The sequence below is a fragment of the Oryza sativa genome, chromosome 11 (assembly GCF_034140825.1).
Source record: "Oryza sativa Japonica Group chromosome 11, ASM3414082v1".
NCBI lineage: Eukaryota > Viridiplantae > Streptophyta > Magnoliopsida > Poales > Poaceae > Oryza > Oryza sativa.
This window is the reverse complement of record NC_089045.1, coordinates 2365015-2388058: the sequence shown is the minus strand read 5'-3', so window position 1 is coordinate 2388058 and position 23044 is coordinate 2365015. Positions and strand designations below refer to the sequence as shown.

The 23044-nt window shown below is 45.2% G+C and overlaps 3 protein-coding genes and 2 long non-coding RNA genes across 7 annotated transcripts; all 5 read right to left on the bottom strand.

The window, feature by feature from the left end:
• Nucleotides 1-631: 631 nt before the first annotated feature.
• Nucleotides 632-1555, bottom strand: LOC136353906 (uncharacterized). The gene is made up of 2 exons (XR_010737419.1): nt 1333-1555; nt 632-1163 (listed from the first exon to the last, which is right to left on the bottom strand). It is a non-coding gene; the product is annotated as an uncharacterized lncRNA (long non-coding RNA).
• An 8-nt stretch (nt 1556-1563) lies between these two features.
• On the bottom strand, nt 1564-3214 carry LOC4349783 (uncharacterized). The gene has a single exon (XM_026021438.2). It carries the CDS (start codon nt 3047-3049, stop codon nt 2033-2035), a length of 1017 nt encoding a protein of 338 aa, XP_025877223.1. The 5' UTR covers nt 3050-3214; the 3' UTR covers nt 1564-2032.
• A 2706-nt stretch (nt 3215-5920) lies between these two features.
• On the bottom strand, nt 5921-7709 carry LOC136351253 (uncharacterized). Its single transcript, XR_010737420.1, has 4 exons — nt 7229-7709; nt 6644-6694; nt 6272-6297; nt 5921-6013 (listed from the first exon to the last, which is right to left on the bottom strand). It is a non-coding gene; the product is annotated as an uncharacterized lncRNA (long non-coding RNA).
• A 259-nt stretch (nt 7710-7968) lies between these two features.
• On the bottom strand, nt 7969-12837 carry LOC4349782 (2-carboxy-D-arabinitol-1-phosphatase). 3 transcript variants are annotated; one of them, XR_010737417.1, is made up of 11 exons: nt 12349-12837; nt 12033-12249; nt 11829-11947; nt 11541-11639; nt 11009-11062; nt 10827-10925; nt 10615-10722; nt 9766-10142; nt 9254-9398; nt 9067-9135; nt 7969-8952 (listed from the first exon to the last, which is right to left on the bottom strand). XR_010737417.1 is itself a non-coding variant. In XM_015761526.2 (8 exons), the coding sequence occupies exons 1-8, from the start codon at nt 12772-12774 to the stop codon at nt 9777-9779; spliced, it is 1488 nt and encodes a 495-aa protein (XP_015617012.1). In that variant the 5' UTR covers nt 12775-12837; the 3' UTR covers nt 9556-9776. The 3 variants fall into 3 exon arrangements, 1 of the variants encoding a protein (XP_015617012.1); XR_010737418.1 differs by lacking the exon at nt 9067-9135 and having other exon boundaries at nt 8039-8952; XM_015761526.2 differs by lacking the exons at nt 7969-8952; nt 9067-9135; nt 9254-9398 and having other exon boundaries at nt 9556-10142.
• Nucleotides 12838-19255: 6418 nt separating this feature from the next.
• LOC9269026 (PAN domain-containing protein At5g03700) lies at nt 19256-21239 on the bottom strand. The gene has a single exon (XM_015761524.3). The coding sequence runs from the start codon at nt 21058-21060 to the stop codon at nt 19537-19539; it is 1524 nt and encodes a 507-aa protein (XP_015617010.1). The 5' UTR covers nt 21061-21239; the 3' UTR covers nt 19256-19536.
• Between the last annotated feature and the right edge of the window lie 1805 nt (nt 21240-23044).

Sequence of the window (23044 nt, the reverse complement as noted above, 5' to 3'; positions counted from 1 at the left end):
GGAATTGACCCAAGAGAGAAAGCAAAACAGAATTCAGAATTTCAGATAGTGAAAGAGTGAGCCCGTTGCTTTTGTTTCAAAAAACTTGCATGCCTTAACCTTACGAGACATTAGCTACCCAAACACTCAACAGACAGGAGTAAATCATCGAGTTCTCGAGACGTGCATTAACCTTACGAGACATTAGCTACCCAAACACTCAACAGACAGGAGTAAATCATCGAGTTCTCGAGACGTGCAGCAACGAAGATTGAATGATGGGTCTGAGATTATCTTAAAGGTAAATGCAGAGGTTAAATCACTGGAACAGTATGATCACTGCCAGAAAAATCCAGCATATATACATTACAGTGTCGCCATATCATCAGCCTATACGTTGCATACCTTGAAAGCAATGCATAATAAATCGTGAAAGCAACAACTGAATTTGGCCAACCTCCAACCAAGCCATAGTAATAAACAACCAAAGATAAGGTCAGATGGCTTGCCGGCGTTGATCTAATCCAGTTGATAAAGATAGGGATTCTCTCCTGCTTCATTCCCTGCGCTTAGATTCCTAATCAGTTCCGGTAAAAGTTAATAATTATTCAGGGTTATTTTGGTGATCAGATGGTTACAACAGAAAGCCAGGGAGATAAATTATGGTTGAGCATATGTAAGAAATACTAATAAAGACATTGTCGTATGCTATTGTAGCAAGCGTACAAGAAGGGAGAATACAGAATAAGGGACAAGTTTGTCGCCATGTACCAACACGGTTGCTTGGCAAATATAGTTTAGTGTAGAGCTGATGATTGAGACAATACTATCACATGTGGGGGTGATATCACCATCAACCCTTTCCTCCCCCCAAAATTCTGTTGGCAATTTGGCATCAAATGGAAGAACAGATTAAGAAAATCCAGGGGAAAAAACAGAACCACCAGGGGAAGGAAGGATCCAGGCCAACTCATTCTCTCGTGAGGAGAAGCAGCAGCAGCAGAAAAGCAAAAGGTCTCATCTCACGAGTTGTACCGTGAAGCAAACACCAAACAGTTGTACACCCGATGCTAGTGTGCAGCTGGGACCAAAGGTGAAATCTGGGAATGCCATTACGCCTACACAGTGTAGAGTGTAGAAGACCATGTGCTTCACCAGCTATACTATGCATACAGCCTTGGACTCTATGGTAGAGCAATACAATATAAAGTAGCCAAGATTAGTTGGACCAGAGCAACAACTGATGGAAGCAGATGAGTGTTAACTGGTGAACAACATATGCAAGATGTAGCAGGACATGGCAATCATAAGATAAAACTGATGTAATCAATATGCAATGTCAGGAATCAGTACCAGAGATCTCAATTGCAACAGTTAAGCCGCACAGTATGTATGAGATGTATCGACCGTGCAAGAGATTTCGATGGCACAGTGCAAGAACTTAAGCTGTGGCTTCCCTTTGTTGAATTGCAGATTTGCAGTACACGGTATGCGGTGGTATACACACACACGGCTCGGTAGCAGTACAAAAATAATGCAAGTCACCCTATCAGAAATTCAGAATCACTGCAGTGCTGCATTGCATAAGGGCAATAAAAGAGTAAATGCAATGCGTGATTTTAAATTTTACATCAAGCATAAACCAGCGCTTCACAATCCATTTTCTGGCTGCACCACCTCATGCAGCACAGCTTAATTAACAGAATTAAAACACACTCTAAATTGCTTTCTGTTGTTGTTTGTTAACTGTACGGACACAATACCAAACTAACAATTATTCAGAAAAGATGAAGAAATAAAAGAAGAGGATCCTACACTACACACACACCAATCTCATCAATGTATATGCCCTGTTCATGATCTTGTGTTTTTTTTCTCCCCAACATGAAAAATCTAACACCTAAGTTGCAATAAACAACAACCACACATCATTTTGCTTTTGCTTTGATGGTTTGGTAAAGAATTGAGACCACCAAATTCTCCCAATGGAGACAGACAGTAACCAGAGCAGTGAACAGATTTGACCTCTTGGAGAAGAAGAAGATGGCGTTCGTCAGGGTGGCGACTTGAACGCCTGCACGATGAGGGAGAATCCCGGCGCGGCGGCCTCCTCCTCCAGCCATAGGCGGCTCTCGAGCGCGCTCCTCGCCCGGAGCATCACCACCGCGCAGCCCGGCGGCTCCCGGAACCACCACCCGTGGAGGTCCCACATCACGTCGACGGGGGCGCCGTCGACGAACACCGTCTGGTTCCCCCGGAAGTTCCAGCGCAGCCGGCACGCCTGCACCGCGCGCTTGCCGTCGACGCACACCCACAGCTCGTCCCCTCCGCCGCCGGAGCCGGGGGCGGCGGGCGCGCAGCTGACGCTGACCTCGTGCTCGGGCCCGCCCTCCGCGAACCGGACGCGCGCGGCGTGCATCGCCGCCGGGTCGGACACCACGACGCGCTCCACGCGCGAGACGGGCGCGACGCGGGCGCGCGGGATCTGGCCCTCGAACTTAGCCTTGACGAACTCCGCCGCCAGGTCGCCCACCGCGAGCACCACCTCCGCGCTGGCCACCGCCACCACGTAGTACCCGGACACCGGCTCCGGCGACGACGCCGCGGGGTCGTACCGCGCGGCGGTGAGATCCCAGAACAGCGCGAGCGGCGGGGGCGGGGGCGGCGTGGTAGTACCGGACTCATCACCACCACCCCCGTTCTCGTCGCCGGAGCTGGAGCCCGAGGGGAGGGAGCGGGAGCCCCTCCTCCGTCGGAGCTGGATGGCGCGGGCGGTGGGCGACGGCGCGAACGACAGCGTGGGGCCGAGCGGGGAGTGTCCCCACGTGAGGCGGAGCTGCAGCGGCGGCGCGGGGGCCGCGAGCAGGGTGGCGCGGTAGGAGACGGTGACGGAGAGCGTCGGGGAGGAGGAGGAGGCGGTGGTGGAGGAGGAGGAGGAGCAGGTGGAGACGCGGGTGGAGGACGGCGCGGTGCACGCCGCGACGTCGGCGACGCGGACGGCTCCGTCGCCGATGCAGGAGGCGAAGTCCCGCACGGACGACGGGAGCAGCAGGCTTGACGCGCTCACCATTCCCGCTACCGCGGCGAGATCTGCGGCGGCGGAGGCGGAGGCGGCGGCGGCGAAGAGGAGGAGGAGGAGGTGGGGCTAGTAGAGTAGAGGTTACGGTGGTGGAGGAGTGGAACTCATAATAGCGGAGGCGGAGACGGCGGCGAGGCTGCTCAACTGGTAACTGCCGGAGCAGAGGTTGGGGAGGAGGAAGCCTTTAAGTCTGCCTGAGACGATGACGACCGTTGGATCATCAACTCGCGCGACGTGGACCGTCCGATCGACCGTACAGGAGTGCGAGTGGAGATGTTTTTTTCCGGAATCACGTGGGAAAAAATACCCCTTGGATATAATAATAAATTAAATTCGCGTGAAATTCCTGTGTTGTAATATACTAATGACAAAAAAAATGAGAAAACAATCTTTTCACCCATTTATGCACGACAAGTAAACCCGATCTCGACCGCATTCTCTTCTCTCTTTTTTTTAGCGTCATTCTACCTTTTTCACCTCTTTTTAATTAGCTATATGTGATTTGATTTTACTCTTACGATTACACATACACACGTACTAACGTGCAAACCTTTCTGTATTCCATCTCTTATCACATGTTTAAAGAAATGAAAACTAGAGAAAAATCTTTAGCTTCCCTGAAATCCTATCAAAAGAAAAACGATGATTCTACTACGTCCTTACCGACAATAAGCAAGCCTAATCAGACGAGAAAGTACCGTCACCCATTTATCCACAAGTAATCTAGATCTCGACCGCACAATCTTCTTTTTAGCTTCGAGTAAATCAATTTTTTTTTAAAATTATTATGAGGGCTTTTGGTGGGTCCGTTCATCCTTTGGGCATGCAGGGGAGGAGGGGCCATACCATGATGATGGTGCCATGATGCATTTGGCGCACGAAGATAGATGGATTAGACGGCGTCGCCATCCAGCTGCAGTCACGAGTGGTTGGGAGGATGGGGCAGGAGGGGTGACGAGGAGGAGGATGCGATGAGATGATGAGCTGCATAACATGGGAGAACAACTGTTGAGGCAAAATGCATGTGTCTCCATGCAACCACGGAGGAGAATGGGACGCTCTCGGACAGAGTGTTGGACGAGTCGGAGTGAGAGGGCAAAAATTGGTTGCAATGAACTGAGTAGCATGTCAATACTGACTATAAATCTAGACACATGCAGCATGTCATGTGTGTCCAGATTCGTAGTTAGGGTTTACCTTTTTTTTTGGGGACGGACTAGTAGTTAGGCTAAGTTCCTACTCTCTCCGTCCCACTTTAAGTGCAAACATGATTTTACGTGCCCAACTTTGATCGTCTGTTTTATTTAAAAAAATTTTAATAAAATTTAGAAACATAAGTCGTGCATAAAATACTATTCATATTTTAACATCTCATAACAATAAAAATACTAATTATAAAAAAATTTCAAATAAAACAAACGATAAAAGTTGGATACGGAAACTCATGGTTCCACTTAAAATAGGACGGATGGAGTAATTTAAAAAGGCTACATCCAACCGGAAAATACGTACTCCCTACGTCCAAAAAAAAAGGCAAACCGTGGGTTCCCGTGCCAACGTTTGACTGTCTGTCTTATATGAAATTTTTTTATAATTAGTATTTTCATTGTTGTTGTTAGATGATAAAACATGATTAATACTTTATGCGTGACTTATTTTTTTTAATTTTTTTCATAACTTTTCAAATAAGACGAACAGTCAAACGTTGAACACAGAAACCAGGGTTTGTCTTTTTTTTTTTGACGGAGGGAGTAGACTTTTTAAGTTCCTAATTAAAAAAAAGAAAAGATCATCACCTGCTTGTGCGGCTTCTCTTCACCTTCACGAGTCACTGGAGTCAGGTCATCTGGGTACAGACAGAATACCGCCACTGATCCTGACATGGCTGCCTCTCCAATCCTGTGGGTTCAGGAAATTTTCCAAGGTCAGAACTTGAGCTATAAAATTATACTAAAATATTTAATATAATAATAGGAAATGTAGCGATTTCAGCTCTTACACTTTGTGCGCAGATGCCGCTCGTTCTGACATTAAAAAAAGAATATGGTAGAATAAAACCGGAACGGGACAAACCCTCACCTCCCTCATAACTTAAATGAAACAAATACTAGCATATTGAAAACTTTGAGGTCAAATGGTCTGAGGACACATGTATTATGGCATCTTTCATCTTTATTTCCATGTGCTAGTAGTGTTTTCTTCACTGTGAGCTGACTTTTGTGCAGGCAATGGGGGCATAGTTTCAGTAGTAGTAACAAAATTAGCTTAACATGAAGATGAAAGTAGAGGCAATATATGTTGGATGAGACCGATCAACCTGGGGAGATGGAACCGGTGGATCATGCATTTGGTCATGGTCCCTGGTGACATGTATGATGATGCAAAAGGAACGGTACTACGCATCAGTACGGTCATACATCAAAGCATAGGCCATCACCACCAACCCTCTCAAGATTCACAAATCCAATGGAATACTATGCCAGGTTTGTCACCTTGTTACCTACAGGTTTTAATCATAAACCAAAAAGGGTTTCACCTCCCCAATTATTGAGGATTAACTAAGTAACCAAACGAACGTCGTGGAAAGCGTGATGGTGAATTAGAAATGAAGCAAAAAGAACTTGTCCCCCTTGTCTCTTGGGCTCAAGTCTGAATTTCTCTGAAAGTTGCCCGTATTGCTGTTGAGAGATGATTCAACAATGAAGGAACCAGCACAATCACTGTACTATTCGCTCTTAAATAGCAAAACTCCAACGCACACATGGCAGATAAAAAAGGGTTGCACGGAAATGTGACCGTAATCTCATCAATTTGCACCCTTTTCACCTGATCATTGCGTTTAACCCACTAACTGAAAGAATACGCCAGATTATAGAGAACGAATGGGCTAACCTGCTGTGCTTATGCTGACCCTGCAGAGCAGATGGCCCATTGGTCCATGAATAATGAATCAGTCTGATCAGAGATGCGAGAATACAAAATAGTATGGGTTATAAAAATGCTGAACTGAAGTATACTAAATTGAGTCATGGGAGGACAATCTGCTTTGGGGTGTGAGAGTGTGATTCATTCATCGGGCACGGAAAACCAGGCACTTGATCCCAGAGGCATTAGAAAATTGGAGCAAGGTTTGTTGACTTTGTTTTTAGATTCGATGAGAAAAAAAGGGCTGTCCCTTGCATTAAGTTGGTAATGGAGAAATGGGACACTCACCTGAAAATAAGGAAAGCAAAGGATCCCTGAAAATGATAGACAGCAGTTCTCTTTAGCTTTCGACAACCGGGGAAGAACAAAAATCAAATGTTAACACAGCAAGTTAATAGGTTTTTTCATCTGATACATCAGATAGGGTGGCTCTTCACACAACGATCTACATGATTCAATCCAGCTGGCAAGAAGATAAATGTATTGCCAGAAAGTGGAAGAGGCAAATAGTCTACTTGTATGTTTTAATAACTGAAGATGACCAATGTACACTGAACACGGTTTCTTTTCTTACTTTCTTTTTTTTTTCTCTTTTTGACTAAACTAGGACAACTTGACAATGCAAATATTATAAGTACAGAAAACACAAAAGAGGCATACGTGGTAAAGCTGAAATGAGACATTCAGCTGACAGCAAGGGAACAAGGAACCCTGAAAATCATCGACCGCAATTTGTTAGTTTTCAACCAGCAAAAACAAAATAATATACTTAAGTTTATAATGTCTATTTTGTGATACTCCGATAATGTGGGTCTTCACACGGAATGATCTACAGCTCCAGTGGATTTAGTCCAGTTGGCAAGAGCATAAACGACTGCATTGCCAACTGCCAACAAAACGAAGAGGCAAACAGTAATATATCATGCTGCATGATATTTTTAGCAGCATAACCATCAAACCGTGTGTAGCGGGGACAGTTTCTTTTGTCTTTTTGTTAAACTAGGAAAAGATAACGCTGCAGTTTTTAAAGATACAGCAAGCACAAGTTGACGTAGGAGGCATTTATGTTTCTAATCTACTGAACAAGCTGCTAGATAATATTATGCAGTTCGAGTGAATATATATAACTCTAACTGACTGCAACAAGGCAGTTGACGAGAGAGTACAAAGCCTTCTCTGATCATACCTACTAAAAATAAGAGAGAAATATTGGATAAAAATTCAGATTTCCAAATAAAGGCATACCAGTTGAAAACAAACTTGTCTTCTTCTGTGCAGTTGAAGTTGGAACATCCCCATGCTAGCTGCAAGTTGAAATTGCTCAAAATAATAATCTGCTGATCAGATCAGTGTGAGAAGTTTCCATTCCATGATGGGCCCATTGTTTAGCTTGACATTAAAGAATCCTTCAACAGTAATATGATTCCATTCTATACTACCTTGCCAAAACTGAAATCAAGTTGACGCACCCACAATTACCGAGTAGGGGAGTAACATAAACTGGCATTGTCTTGGAACTCTACAGATAAGTTGTACTGCCCATACGGATAGGTAAATTGTTAGTGCTCATCATTATACCCTTTTGGGGAAGCCATTGATGTATATGGCTTCATATTAGTAGCCTAAAGCATGAGATAACCCCATCTTGAACAGTTTACAGTACCTGCAGTAGGATTAGGACCTTTCTGGCAACAAGAAATAGGTATCCTTATGTGCATTGAATAAACAACATTTCCCTTCATGAGTCAGTTATCCAAGATCAGTAGGAAAATATGATGGTACACTCATCAAGAGAGGCAAAGTCAAACAAAAAGAGACATCTAGCTTACATGCTAAACCTTAAGTTAAATATGAGACTAAACTGATGCCTATTTTTTGGACCGCTTTAATATGGTTCATTCCACAGAACAGGCAAAACTCCATCTCGTAAATCAAGAAAATCAAGTGATTTTGGAACCTAGCCATGCATCGGTAAGCCATTATGCTGCAGAAATAAATATATAACTACCATGAAATTGAGTACTGCATGTGCAGATAAACACTCCCTATTTGAGCTTGACTCTGATGAACTGAAGTGTTGTTGGCACAAAAATGATGAGTTTGGTAACTACAGTACAGTTAGCTATAAAAATGAAACCATGGTTGCCAACGAAAAGGACACAGTAGGTACATGTTTATGAGTTCTGAGACAGTATATATTGGATGGTCCAGAACTATTAATGATGGGAATATGGTTCTTCTCTGCTTGATATAAACATCTACCAACTATGCAAAAGTTCCTGCATAAAATGTAGACACAGGAAAAGATAGCAGAGAAGTCCCAGCGGCCCGGACAGCTCACAATACCTAGGTTGCAAATTAAGCATTGTCTCTGCAGTTGTTTGCATCACTTGTATTGTACTCACAGGTTGCAGATGTACAGAAGCCCGTTGGGACTCGTATGCAACCTTACTGTGATTAATAGTCAATACAAACTTCATAGTAGATCACAAACCGACTCTTCAGGATCGTCAATCACCTCGCCAGTCGCCACCATTGCTCACACTTCAAGTTCGAACCCGATGTGAATCTGAGCTCCAGCATGCATCTTTTTACGTTCAAAGTTGTGCCCACCTCTTTCTTATCCTCTCCATATGCTTCACCATAACACCTCAAGATAATTCCTTGTTTGAGCTCTCACCTAAATCTCTTCTATCCAAATGAGAAATATCTTCGCATATGATAGTCATATAATCTCCTGCCCCTTGCAGGCGCAGATAACACCAAGGGCCGAACCCAACTTACAGAAAGAACAAGGCAGACAATGTAGATAGAGGAAGACACCTACAAACATAGTGATAGTGTCCATTTCATGCTGCGTACCAGGCCCTTTGTCCATGGAAGATTGTCTGCACCGACGCAGCTCTTGACTGCAGAAGCAGTCTAATGAGCCCTGTTTTCTTATGACACAATGACAGCCATGGCCTTCCCTGTAGTACAACAGATTTATGGTTACAGTATGGCTTGCCCATGGTGAGGGTGACACACACATCATTGCGGTTTACAGTACTGAGTCTACTGACTGAACCGGAAAACTTTTGTACCTTAATCATATAGGTCTGTGCAGTTGATGCAATGGTGATTTCATTAACAGAGACCGCTTCTGCTCTAATCTAAGAAATGTAAATTTAAAAATTAAAACTTACGATTCAGTTTGTAAGAAAATATGAATTACTGTTTATGTTAACAAAATTGTGTATCAGGAATGAAGTAGTGAACACGCCCACATACCTGGAACACGCCAACCTCGTGGTTGTGACAGAAATTAGGCAGCAGCAACACCATTCACCATGGACTCAATCACCCAATGCCTGACGCGAGCAGCAGAGAGAACTGCAATCATGCCCGCTGCAGCGAGTAGTCCAAAGGTGGCACACTGGATGAGGGAAACGGCAGCCGCAGGGATCAGCATAGAGGACGCCAATGAGCGTGGTGACAGGATGGACGAGGCGAAGGCAACATGCTCCCGTGGAAGGCAGCCAGCCGGCTGGGCCGGCGAGGAAGATACTCAAACAGCGGTAACACAATGGTGGTGGATATGAAATGATGTTTACATATAAACAGTATGATACTTTTACTGTTTAGCTTCAGAAAAAAAGGTTATTTACATATTCCTTTTGTTTGAAAGAAGGATGCTATTTACATATCAGATCTACAGATATTAATCAAGATGCCAGTATGTACATCAGTATAAGATATTGACATACTTAGCTTTCCTGAAGGATGTTACACCAGAACATTACCTTGCAGGAAGTTAGAACTCTTCATCAGTTTCCATGGTCCTGGTAATAGGTATTGACCATCTTCCTAGATGGGCTGTGTAATTTGTGCATCTGACAACACCTCTTCCTTTTGGTCCATCTGGGAAATCGATCACACTGATGCTGCCATCGTCTAGATGAAAAGATGACATGTAGTCCATCGTTAAATCCAGACACCTGCAAATCAATGCTAGATTTATACCCGGATGTCCTACGACCACCAGAATTCTTTCTGAAGTATCATCTTGCAACTCATTTAGCAAGGCTTGCCATGCAGCTTTCGACTGGTTCCATAGCCCCTCCAGAGTTTTGTATTCCATGCTGCCCAGCCACCCAGACTGAGCTATTTCTCCAAAGCTCTACAGAAGAAAACCAAGTGTTATTTGAACACCCCACGAAATGCAGGGAGCTATTAAAATTTCCAGGTAACCAAGCAACCAGCCAGTATGTACATAAGATGGGATAGCTTTAGCAAGAAGAATATGGTGGCTGGCAAGCACTCATTATAGATCTGATCACTAAATGTTGTGCTTTGCATTATCTTTGCAAATATTGATCTCCAAAAAGTGTTTTCAATCTTTCCCAGGCTAGGGTGCCTTGCGTGGGGGTGATGGTGTGTTTTGGGTTCCTTTGTGGGTGTCAACTTGGTGTGTCTGCCTGGTAGAGGCGCTATTAGTATAGTGTAAAACACTACTCTCTTTAATGAATAGGCAGATAGCCCTGCCATCTATTGCAAGTGTGGATTTTCAAGGCATGTACAGGATCTTCAAATATTCTATGCACTAGTAAAGCTACTGTGACAGAAGCCATGGAACGTGGAAATGGTCTAACCTTTTGCTTTGTTTGGAAGGCATCATCAATTTCTAGTTCTAGCAGTTTCTTCATTTCCACATAACGAGGCACACAGTCAGCACCTAAGCAATCTGCAGCCTCTTGAACCTACAATTCACTCTACTATGGTTAGATCAAGCAGGTAATAACAATAAAACGATAATGCATTGGACTAAACTTTGCAAATTGTTCAGACTTCAGAATGTAGTTACCTCGCATATAGTAGTAGCAGTATCAAATGCTGCAACTTGTGGGCTACAGAGAATACCATTTACCTTTTGATCTAAAAGTAGTTCTGCAGTCTTCTGAGACTGAAAACATTTGGCCAGTAATGAGCTTAGGTTTTAGTTAGAATAATGAAATATACAGTTTGCAATACAAAGAAGAAAATTACCTGTATAATCCCAAGCATGTTAAGCGGTGCATACCCCATTCCACTGACACCAATCTGTAATAGAAACAGTGTAATTACATACATAAGCAGCAAAGCTCAACAGGTAAATATTGTCTACCTGGGGGTACTCTTTACAGAAATATAATAAAAACCTTTCCTTATACAACTTATACTCGAATTTTTAATTTAGTTTTTTAGTACAATACTTGAACAAATGAGATTGATTCACTTAATTTCCCAAATTAAATTTAAAGAACTACAAAGCAGACCTCCAGGAAAATAGTAGGTGGCTCGTATTGATCCATAAAAGGTGCATAAATTTAGCCAGTTTTAGAGCACAGGTTAAGATAGTTAAGGTCATGGGTTCAAATCCCTTCATTACCGTTTTAAGGATTTCTTAAGGTATCCCTTCTATACTTGAAATCAATGTACACAGTTTCTCCAGTGAATTATCTTTGCTTTCACATTTTGATCCATAGAAAAAGCGCTTTTTTTTTCATGCAAGCATGGATGCACAAATGAGAATATATACCTCTGCACTGTTCTGTGTAGCTCCTTGACATGCTAGGATAATCCTCTTGCTTGTCTTTCTCCCTGCAGAACTTCCTGAGGCAACAGGAGAATTTGGCGTCTGCAAACATGGAAACACAATTAAATCCTATATTTACTGGTTTTCCACCTGTAGTTCTGTTTTGACACAAAATTATTTTATTTTACTTATCCAGAAGATGGTACGAAACTTGCATTAGGCAAGGCATACTACTAAAAGGAAAAAAAAAACATCCATCCAACTGAAAGTTACACACATGCACACACACACCTGATTTAAGCGGTTAAGGCATACAGCTGGAGGCCCTCCACCAGCCTGAGGGGTGAAATCCAGCACACTAGCACCACAATTGCTCTGAAGTAGAATCCGAAAGTACTCTGTGCCAAGTCCTAAATGCGAAAACCAGTAAACCAGAGATCAATTGGGCACAACCTTGGAACTATAGAATCAACAGCAAAGCCTAGTGGCACCAACCCAACGAAGAGGCAACAAGAGCCTGGTTCACTGCATTATGTGCAACAACAAGCACCGACTTGCCCTCATGTGCCAGGATCCTCTCCCAGCAGTTCTGTGCGCGGTCCCAGAGCTCCCGCACTGGGTAGTGCCCATCAATGCTGAAGTTGGCCGCGTTCTTCTGCCACTGCCGGTAGATAACTCCATACCTCTCCTTCCCTTCATTCTTCAACAATCCCTGCAAATATTCAGACAGTGATACCAACCAAGCATACATCCGTTCAGGCATTTGCACGAACATCCTGTGAGCAACCTAATACCCGAGAAGTATCCCAACCTGGAAGGAGTAGAGATCGATCTCGCGGAGGTCAGAGTCCGGGATGAGGTCGTCGTCGCGGTCGGCCCAGATGATCTCGGCGGTGCGGCGGGAGCGGGCGAGCGGGCTGGTGAAGCAGGCGTCGAAGGAGTCGGAGAGGAGCATGAGGCGGGAGGTCTCCGCCTGCGACTCGCCCTTGGGCGTTAGCACGGAGATGTCGGAGCTCCCCTGGATCCGCCCCTCCGCGTTCCAGGTGCTCTGCCCGTGCCGCACCAGCACCACCCGCTTCGCCTCCCGCAGCGGCGGCAGCCGCTCCCCCGGACGAGGGTTCGGGGATCTCTCCAGTTCCCGCACGCTCGAGCAGCGGACGCGGAGGGCTGATCCACCGACCTTCCTCCGGCGAGCGGCGGCCGCCGCCGCCGCTGGTGAGGGAGCGAGGAGGAGCATGGGTGAAGCGAGATGGGATTTTTTTTGTTGTTAGACTCGGAAAAGGGTTGTGTGGTTTGGGTTGGGTTTCCCGCGAAGATTTTTGGCATTTTGCCATAGGAAGAGGTGGAAGCGTACTAACCAAATTACGCGTTTGGACTCATTAGGCGTACAGTGGTAACAAATTCAGGCCATGTTTAGTTTCATGCCCAAATTTTTTTTATCGTATACGGACATACATTTGAAATATTAAATGTAGACAAATAATAAAACAGATTATAGATTTCGTCTGTAAACTGCGAGACGAATCTATTAAACCTAATTAATCCGTCATAGCAAATGTTTACTGTAGCACCATATTATCAAATTATGGCGTAATTAGGCTTAAAAGATTCGTCTCGCAATTTACATGCAAATTGTGCAATTTTTTTTCGTCCACATTTAATGCTCCATGCATATATCCAAACATTTGATGTGACGGAATTTTTGGATGTTTGAAGGGAACTAAACACAGCCTCAATTGATGTCTTCTGCACTACAAACTCTGCATTTCTGAAGGATAAGAGATTCAGAGCAGGGTTCGACTTACCGCCGGTAACCGCGCGGTTACCGCGGTTACTGGGCTTACTGCGGGGGTACGGTAATATAAAATACCGCGGTAACCTCCTCAAATTCAAATAAATTTAAAAAATAATTTGAATTTTTGATAAATTTTGCGCGGTTTCATACGGTTTTTCACGGTTACCGCGCGGTAACCTTGCTTACCGCTGGGGCGCGATAACCCCGGCCCCGGCGGTTTGGGAAACCCTGATTCAGAGTACTCATTCAATTCCAATGACCTACATGCTCATGCTCATTGTTTTTTTTAAAAAAATATTGTTTTTCGTTCTGGCTTTACAACCAATTATTATAAAGGTTGTGCTATGAATAACTGCGAAAAATTTACAGCTTCATTAAAAACAATAAAAACTACTTGGTATACCTATATCACTCATAAGGACATCATTCTTTCGGATACACTCAACCTCAAGTTGCTATGCAAGGTATAATAGCTCACATCCGACAATTAAATTTACAGGTAACCTCATTACTAAGTACTTCTTAATGTGATTTTGAAACTATGCCGATGACCAGATAGCACTTAAACAGAGGCTAGGAGATGGACAAGGCTGTCATAAGCATTCAATTTAAGATGGAGGCTGAACTTATATCAAGTTCAAGTCCACCTCGGACTACAGGAACAATCTGCATTAGAATCATCGCCCGGATTTCATTCGGACTCTGCTCTTGACGTTTTACATATGTATGGAAAGCTAATGAGATCATCTTTCCAATGAATATGGTCTCACATAAAAATTCCTTCCAAGTCAACGGTAATCATCAAAACAAAACGACGTCCAGAATCTATCATAGTGACGCGTCATAGTCTTTGGACCCGTTGGGGCTTGTATCGTGTCGAAGTCCAATAGGAATGCATATAGGGATCCAAGGTCAACCCTAGAATCAATATTGTCGACGTTTGATGTCGTGACTACGGTATTTGGACAGTATGGGGATCGTTGGTACTAGGGTATACGCGAGACTGAGGTAAAAGAGATGGGGATAAGGATTTTTATACAGGTTCGGGCCCCTGAATTGTCAGGTAATAACCCTACATCCTGTTGGCCGAAGCCGGTATTGCTCTTATTCACCATAATCACACCAGTATAATATTTGGGGTAGTCTATCTAACTGTTGTCGACATGGCGATCTGAAGGTCTGACTCGTAGTCGACAACAGGGTAGTCTTCCTCCTCGAATCTGTGTCCGGCGAGATCAGAGATAGCGCTTTCGTCTCTCCTGACAGTATCCGGAGACACCGTAGGGGACTAGCCGTGCTTATCCCTGAAATCGATATCCGGCGTCTTGTCTTGGTGTATGTTGGCTTGTATTGGCTTTGTGGTGTCTATGTTGCCCGTGTCTTCTATGGTGGGTGTGTTGATTGTCTCTTCTATGGTGGGTATGTGGATTGTCTCTTCTCCTCCTAGGGGGCCTTGTATTTATACCCATAGGTGTCCCCTTGTCCAAGTAGAACTAGGGAAACCAATATGGATACAATCCGAGTAGTCCTTGTCGTTTCCATGTAGAACTCTGGTTGTCTTCCCTTATCCGGAACTCTTCATATATCCGCAGGTTGTTTCCGTATAGTACATAGTATGTGGTGGGTTCTGCCGAGATTTAGTCAACTACTATTATGTATGTGGTATCCATAACCCTGACAGTAGCCCCCGACTTCAATGCAAATGAGCGAGTTCATATTCTCAACCGCAGACCTTGGAGGAACTGTTATCGAGCTCACATGACCGTTCTCGATGAGTCCAGAGATAACGTTAGACTTCCTTTATCAGCCTCGTGCGGGCACCTAAAGGGTTTGTCTGAGTCAATCTCTGACGTCAACCAAGAAAGTACAGAGCATGCGACTAAGTCTCTTGTCTTGCTGTAATCGAGAATTTGGATTGAATTTAAGAAATTTTATCTCGGCAGGTTCACCATCTTTTCATTCCGTATTCCTTGTCGAGATCCACCAACCGTTCTCGAGTAATCGAGTAGGCGTAGAGTCTGTAACGGGGCCTTGTCAACATTTGTCGTACTCGCCTTAGTCGATCTTGATGTAGAATCATAGAGACATGGAGTCTTCGATAATGTCGAATAGAATTTTCCTGAAATCAATACTCAGGAAAGAATATTAGATAGAAATAGCCCCCCAGCGAATGCTCAAAGGATGACATGTTATAATATGTATGGAAAACCGAAAATGAATTAAACTTACAGACCAATGTTTTGTGTATGAGCGTCTACTCTTTTACCGACTTCGATCAGTCAGTTTGTTGAGTTATACACTCTCCCTAGCCCCCAGCCTTGTCGTCGGAGAATCGTTCTCGGAGGATAAGGCTCTTGGACCTTTGACCTGCATCGGTTGAACAAGCACTGATCCTAGCCCCCACCCGTGAAGTTGGAAAATCCATTTCCGATTACATGGCTTGGTTAATACGCACGGCGAGAACTCTTACACGACCAGATCTTACATGGTCTTTCATCTTTGAAGGATCCGACAAGGCCTTATCTGCTCTGGGCGTCCCCAGCCGAAGTTCCCTTAGGTTCCTCGGAGGCCTTGTCAAGACGGCGTAAAGGGACATTAGGATAGGTTTCAACGCTAGGTGTCTTTGTGGTAAGGGATCTCTGGGTAAAACACTTGGCGATATTGTGTACCTGATATCAACTTTGTTGAAGTAGAGGTAATGGGAGAATCGCTACACCTCTGGTCAAGAACCAGGTAATAGTCGTAACTCAACCATTAGAAGTAAATGTACGAGAGATCGCTACGATTGACTAGTTGAGAACCAATGAGTAGGTGTCTCTCGATCATTTGAAGTTGTGGTACGAGGACCGCTGCGTTATTGCTGTAGTCGTACCTCGACCATCTGAGGTTGCGGTGCGAGAGATTGCTACGTACTGGTTCGAGGACCAGCGAACGTGTAGAATCATCTCTCGAACACCAATGGAGGTTGCGGTGCGAGAGATTGCTACGTACTGGTTCGAGAACCAGCGAGCGAGTAGAATCATCTCTCGAACACCAATGGAAGTTTGCGGTGCGAGAGATTGCTACGTACTGGTTCGAGAACCAGCGAGCGAGTAGAATCATCTCTCGAACACCAATGGAAGTTTGCGGTGCGAGAGATTGCTACGTACTGGTTTGAGAACCAGCGAGCGAGTAGAATCATCTCTCGAACACCAATAGAAGTTTGCGTCTCGAACACCAATAGAAGTTTGCGGTGCGGGAGATTGCTACGTACTGGTTCGAGAACAGCGAGCGAGTAGAATCATCTCTCGAACACCAATGGAAGTTGCGGTGCGAGAGATTGCTACGTACTGGTTCGAGAACCAGCGAGCGAGTAGAATCATCTCTCGAACACCAATGGAAGTGCTAGAGTTGGTTTATTACATGTGCGTCTCATGTGGCCAGCATGACTCACACACCCAACTTGTAGCATATCCGGATGTCCGTTCGCAATCATGTCGGGTGATCAAGCTGACCGCGTTCGCGAGGAATTGTCCGTTAACAACCTTTTCTCGAGTAGTCCAGCCATGGCCGGTGCTATGAGATAGGTCGTCGGTCTTCGTTGGCAGGTTGGGCGCGACGACTCTGCATTCGTCGAGATCGTTCTCGATAATGCGGTGTACTTGACCACAACCTACTCGAGTGCTCAATTGTTCCTGAAAAATATTTTCTAGAAGACAAGATATATAGCAGATAATATCGAGTATTCTCTGCTAGCATTATCAGGATATAAAGAGCAGATGTAAATATTAGGTATTATGTAAACCGTAAACAAGCATGATTTATACAGAAGAAAATAGAGCGAGCCTCCAGCATTAAACCGTTGTCGGCCTAACACCGGAAACACTCGCATAATAGATATTGTATAAAAAACATGCTCTAGGTAAACATAATAAATTATAGATCTAACAATATTGTATGATCTGAAAAATAGGTACGATAAATTGCATATAAAATAATGCGTACCTGTGTAGATATATGCTGGATATATCTACGAAATTAGTAGATTAACTTGAAAATTAACCTACTAAATACCTTTGGTTTGCCCAGATGGCATATACACATATAACTAAAGTCACCATGCATGTATGCCGTATGGATGTGTGTTGTCTGATCTTTGAATCTGAGTTGAGCCACGTGTGCATGTGCAGTTGGTAGGAAATCGGTAATTTTGTTGACCGTGTATCCCTTGACTTACGTGGCCTCGCAAGTCTCTTGTCACGGCAAGGGATAATTAGAGTCCGATTCCCACACAGCATACGAGCACACGTAGTCGTCTAGGATTCAGGGGATGAGTCGTCCGATTTCCTCGGTGATGGCGTTGATCTGGCGGCTAGATGGTCAACCGATCGGCTCTAGTGAATTTTCAGAGCAGACACTGTGACCCGAAGATATAGCTGGCGCCGACGAAGTAGTGAACTATTGTCCTCCACGGTCAGCTCAAGTACTCCGATTGGTGAGGTAGATCAATTTGTTGACGATGATGATCTCGATCTCGTCGGGGGAACGTACTTCGTTCGGGTTAGATCTCCCAGAGCCGAAGTTGTCGAGTAACTTGTTGTCGGAGAATCCATCTCTTAAACCCATCTCGTCGAAAACCTGAAGCACCAAAATCCCACTACCTGGCGCGCCACTGTCGACGTTTAATGTTGCGACTACGGTATTTGGACAGTATGGGGATCGTTGGTACTAGGGTATACGCGAGACTGAGGTAAAAGAGATGGGGATGATGATTTTTATATAGGTTCGGGCCCCTGAATTGTCAGGTAATAACCCTACATCCTGTTGGCCGAAGCCGGTATTGCTCTTATTCACCATAATCACACCAGTACAATATTTGAGGTAGCCTATCTAACTGTTGTCGACATGGCGGTCTGAAGGTCTGACTCGTAGTCGACAACAGGGTAGTCTTCCTCCTCGAATCCATGCCCGGCGAGATCAGAGATAGCGCTTTCGTCTCTCCTGACAGTATCCGGAGACACCGTAGGGGACTAGCCGTGCTTATCCCTGAAATCGATATCCGGCGTCTTGTCTTGGCGTATGTTGGCTTGTATTGGCTTTGTGGCGTCTATGTTGCCCGTGTCTTCTATGGTGGGTGTGTTGATTGTCTCTTCTATGGTGGGTATGTGGATTGTCTCTTCTCCTCCTAGGGGGCCTTGTATTTATACCTATAGGTGTCCCTTGTCCAAGTAGAACTAGGGAAACCAATATGGATACAATCCGAGTAGTCCTTGTCGTTTCCATGTAGAACTCTGGTTGTCTTCCCTTATCCGAAACTCCTCATATATCCGCAGGTTGTTTCCGTATAGTATATGGTATGTGGTGGGTCATGCCGAGATTTAGTCAACTACTATTAGGTATGTGGTATCCATAACCCTGACAAATATATTAAGTAGTGATCATTGAGTGAAGGTTGAGTTTTGTTTAGTATTTCTACCATTGCAGTTTCACCGTTCATCGGTTTATGGAATTCCAATTTCAAGTTTTTGATTAATCATTCATCTGCAATTGAGTTGTTGTCTTTCTTGTTATTGCTTGTGTTATTCGAATCTGCACGCAGGGATTAGCTTTTCTAGCAAGGCTGATCGGGTTTTGGCATAACCAGATGAGACATGATACTATGATTGCATAGTTTGGATCGTGTCGATTGGAAACCGAATCGTGTGCGCCAAGTTTTCGCCAAATCGATAGTTGTCCTCACTTGACAGAAGATCAGGCATCCCGTGGCAATCAACCACCTAAGGTAGATATTTTCATTTATGGTTGGCCGGCGTATATATAATCTCTGTACCAACAACTTATAAGTTATATACAGTTTTTATCTTTCTCAAATCAGAAAATCAAAATCCCTGAAATTAGCGGACGATTCTCGTCGATCGAATTTCATAGATTTTGGTCTCTTTGGTCATGTTAATAGATTGATCATTCTATTGTATTTTCTCTTTGCGAGTATACAGGTGATAACAATACATTTTGGTCTGTACTTTTTGCAGAAGCAGAACTACGTGTTGGCATCCATATAATGGTAAAATTCGAACAGAAAAAACAAAATCTGTACAAGCAATCACAAATCCTAACCCAAAATAAACCCTATCCAAAACTACAGTGCAGCTATTTTCTTCAAGAAACACACACTGGGCAAGAATTCACAAGCCATACAAGCTGTTCGTCTGATCCATGGATGGATCACGACTTGAACGAGCTGTTTGAGCTTCCCATGGACTTGAGGTCCTTGTACGGCCCCGACGACGTCAGCTCCTGCTCCATCCCCCCGGCGCGCCGCCGCCGCCGCCGTCTCTGCCACAGCCGGTGACCCACGTACGCTCCGGCGACGGCCAGGCTCGCCAGGATCAGCGACAGCGCCGCCGTCACGGCCTTCGCGCCGGGCGACATGCCCCGCCGCGTCGAGCTCCGCGGCGGCCTCCTGACCTTGAAGTAGCCCACCTTCCGGTCGTCGGCCTCGTACACCATCGTCTCCACGGGGAAGTCGAGGAGGTAGCAGTAGCCGCTCGCGCCGCTGTGCACCGCGCCCCAGCAGCTGCAGTTGCCGGCGCACGCCTGCTCGCACTGCTCCGCCGTCGCGTTCGCCTCGAACGGCAGCCGCTCCTTGTACGCCACGGACACCCGCTTCAGCCGGACCTCGTCGAACACCTGGCCGCCGTCGCTGTCGCCGTCGCCGCAGAGGTCGGTGGTTTCCTCGGCGCTGCACGGTGGGGAGGTCGCGGTGCTGTTGGTGAGGCACTGGCACTTGGCCTCGCCGCCGCCGGGGACGCACAGGCCGTACGCGCCGCACGAGGTCGGCAGCTCGCACGGCGCCGTGATGGCCTTGTAGTCGGCGGTCCATGCCTTGGCGTCGTCGGTCCAGTAGTACGCGCGGAGGTTGCCGTCGTCCTCCAGCGTCATCCGCCGGAACGCGCCGGTGAGGTTCTGCACGAACGTGTCGAACGACAGCACGTCGACCTTCTCGCCGCTGCCCTGGAGGTACAGCCCGAAGAAGCCCCGGCCGTCGAGGCAGCCGTACACCGGCGGCTGCGTGGCGTTCTCCGGCTGCGCCTCGAGCGCCGTGTGCTGCCAGTACATCGGCGTCGCCCTCCCGCCGTAGAACTCCATGTGCAGCGACATGTACGTCTTGGCGAGCCGCAGCGCGAAGCGGCGGTTCCCGGAGATGAGCGGCGGCGACGACACGGTGAGGTTCTGGTCCAGGACGAGCGTGTCCGACGGGTTGTCGAAGCTCTGCCACGCCGGCCGCGTCTCCGCGAACCGCCGGACGACGAGGTTGGACGAGTTGAGCAGCACGACGGTGTCGCCGATGGCGTTCAGCGTCTGCCACAGCACGCCGGCGGCGTCGTCGGCGCCGGCGAGGACGAGGCCGGTGTCGAAGGTGAGCGTCGCCGGGCGCGACCAGTCCCCGACGCGCGCCGGCGTGGCGCGCCAGACCGGGAATGACGAGGCGAGGTGCACCACGGCGAGGTCCAGCGACGCCGCGCCGACGCGGAGGAACCCGAAGGCGAAGGCGCCGTTGGCCGCGTACAGCACCGGCTCGAACGGCGCCGGCGCGTCCGGCGAATGCCTCGCCGTGAAGCCATTCGACAGCTGCGTGACGCGCCCATCTCCCTTGGCGCCGTCGACGACGGCAACCATCACCGCCGACGCCACGCAGAGCGCCGCCACTACTCCGGCGATCGCCGGATCACCTTTGTCTAACCTCATTTCATCGACACGACAAAAGAAACCTCAAACGACTCGGATTTCGGACAGAGTAGCGCACACTACATACATAGTCATATATAAGCATCACAAGAAGAAGGTCAACGGCCGGTGAGAAATGAGAATGCACCTCCATTTGGAATAAATCCACGGCCAAATTAATTAAAGAATGAGAATTAACATGCCAATGGAAACCTTTGCATCATCTGCAAGCTGTAGTTAAGTTGGGACTAATCTAGTGGCAGCCATGCATGCAGTGTGTGTATGAACTGTCCAAAAGTCAACCCTTCGTTTCTCTGCCTACCATTATCTGATTCTCTCTCCGTTGAATGGCCCATTAGGATCAGTAGTAAACGTGGTAAAAGATTTGATATTGCTTGGTGGATTGCTGCTTGTTCATACTTCACATATGTGCAGCAACTAGCAATTGTTAAACATTCAGGTGTCGACATCATTCAGTTCATCAGACAAAGTGATTAACCGGTGAGATCTCTTGTTTGTGCAGGCGTTTACTTAGTTTAGCTTGCTTGCAGATGCATATCGGTGTGCCGAGTATTTGTTAAATCTGAATGTCCAGTTGACCTCGAACGGCTTGAAAAGAACTCAAATAATGTAAAATATATTCCTCAGATTGTTTATTGAGCAAATCAGTCACCTGTCATATAAGGATATGTAATATTCACCGTATGGCATTTGCAGATTTCTTTTCTCTGTTGGAAATCTCAACCAAGACTTGTATATGAATGAAGATTGAAGAGTCCTGTGTGCCATTTCAATTCCTCGGTTTTCGAATAATTATCGCTATTCAGTATTACTCTCTCTCTCTTTGACGTACCGTAGAGAAATTAGGGATATGGTTTTTCTACACCTAGGTGTACACTAGGTTACAATGAACGTAAATTCTAGTATGATTGTATTCATAACGCTGCACACTTCAATAATATAACATTTTTCTAAGTTTTTTTTTCCCAAGAGAATAAACAGTCAAAGTTTGAGATTGAATAATAACATTGAGTTACTATTCGAGAACGGAGGTGGTAATAAGACAAGCCAAAATTTTCTGCAAAGAAATGATCAAATGAAGTACTAGAAGTACATGGTTTCTAGAGAAGTCCTTACTGGAATTGCTTTAAGTTGACTTTCCAAAGTTGGGAAATTGCACCCTTTTTTTTTCTAAGGAAGAACATATGCTGAGCTTTATTTGGATATTGGAATCTAATGGTTCTCCCCATGTTATAAGATATGGAATCACTTTGGAAAATGAAGAGCTACAGCTTTGGGGTCAACTTCATGTCTTCAATCCCCTCTTGCCGGCCGTATGTACAAGGTGCTTAAACTTCATGTCTATGATCCAAGTTAGATTAGGTGCTTAAACTCTAAGGTTGCAGTGTATTGCAGGATTGAAAGAATGCCAATTCCATTAGATTCTACAACGGGTACAAATTTACAAGCTGTTACTGCAGCATGTAAGTATAATTGTTGCCATATTAATTTGTTCTGTGGTCTGAAGTCTAAACAGTTCTGTAGTATAGTGAAAGAGCACACGAAGCATGTAGTAGAAAAAGAGCACACAAAATTCATCAGAGCTTCAGATGACCAATACATGTAACAATCAGTTCCAATTTTATTTCTTTCATGTCAAATTTCAAACTCTCATATTCAAATAACCCATATAAACCAATAATCAGGCGAAGTAAAAAAGAAGTATCGAATCAGTTCAAGAAAAAATAATTATGGCCTTTTCACATTTCCTTTTTATTTTTGAGAAACACATTTCAATTTTTTAGGAAGGCCAGATGGCTCGACTTGTATTGAAACTCTGAGAGCCAGACTGCCAGATAGGGCTAAAATAAATAATAGTATATCACATGGTAGAAGAGAATTAATTTATAATGGAGAGGGAGGAAAAAAAACTCTCATATATTAAATATTAGTATTCATCGCGCTGTATTTTCACAAAAAAAAACAGTTTCTTCTTTTTTCTACA

What these genes read in the sequence shown, in the direction of transcription:
- LOC4349783 (XM_026021438.2), bottom strand. Translation starts at nt 3,049, where the DNA reads ATGGTGAGCGCGTCAAGCCTGCTGCTCCCGTCGTCCGTGCGGGACTTC.
- LOC4349782 (XM_015761526.2), bottom strand. Translation starts at nt 12,774, where the DNA reads ATGCTCCTCCTCGCTCCCTCACCAGCGGCGGCGGCGGCCGCCGCTCGC. An exon ending in GCCTTAACCGCTTAAATCAG is followed by an intron (nt 11,640 to 11,828) that starts GTGTGTGTGTGC and finishes CCATGTTTGCAG; the next exon opens with ACGCCAAATTCTCCTGTTGC. An exon ending in CTGCTACTACTATATGCGAG is followed by an intron (nt 10,723 to 10,826) that starts GTAACTACATTC and finishes AGTGAATTGTAG; the next exon opens with GTTCAAGAGGCTGCAGATTG.
- LOC9269026 (XM_015761524.3), bottom strand. Translation starts at nt 21,060, where the DNA reads ATGAGGTTAGACAAAGGTGATCCGGCGATCGCCGGAGTAGTGGCGGCG.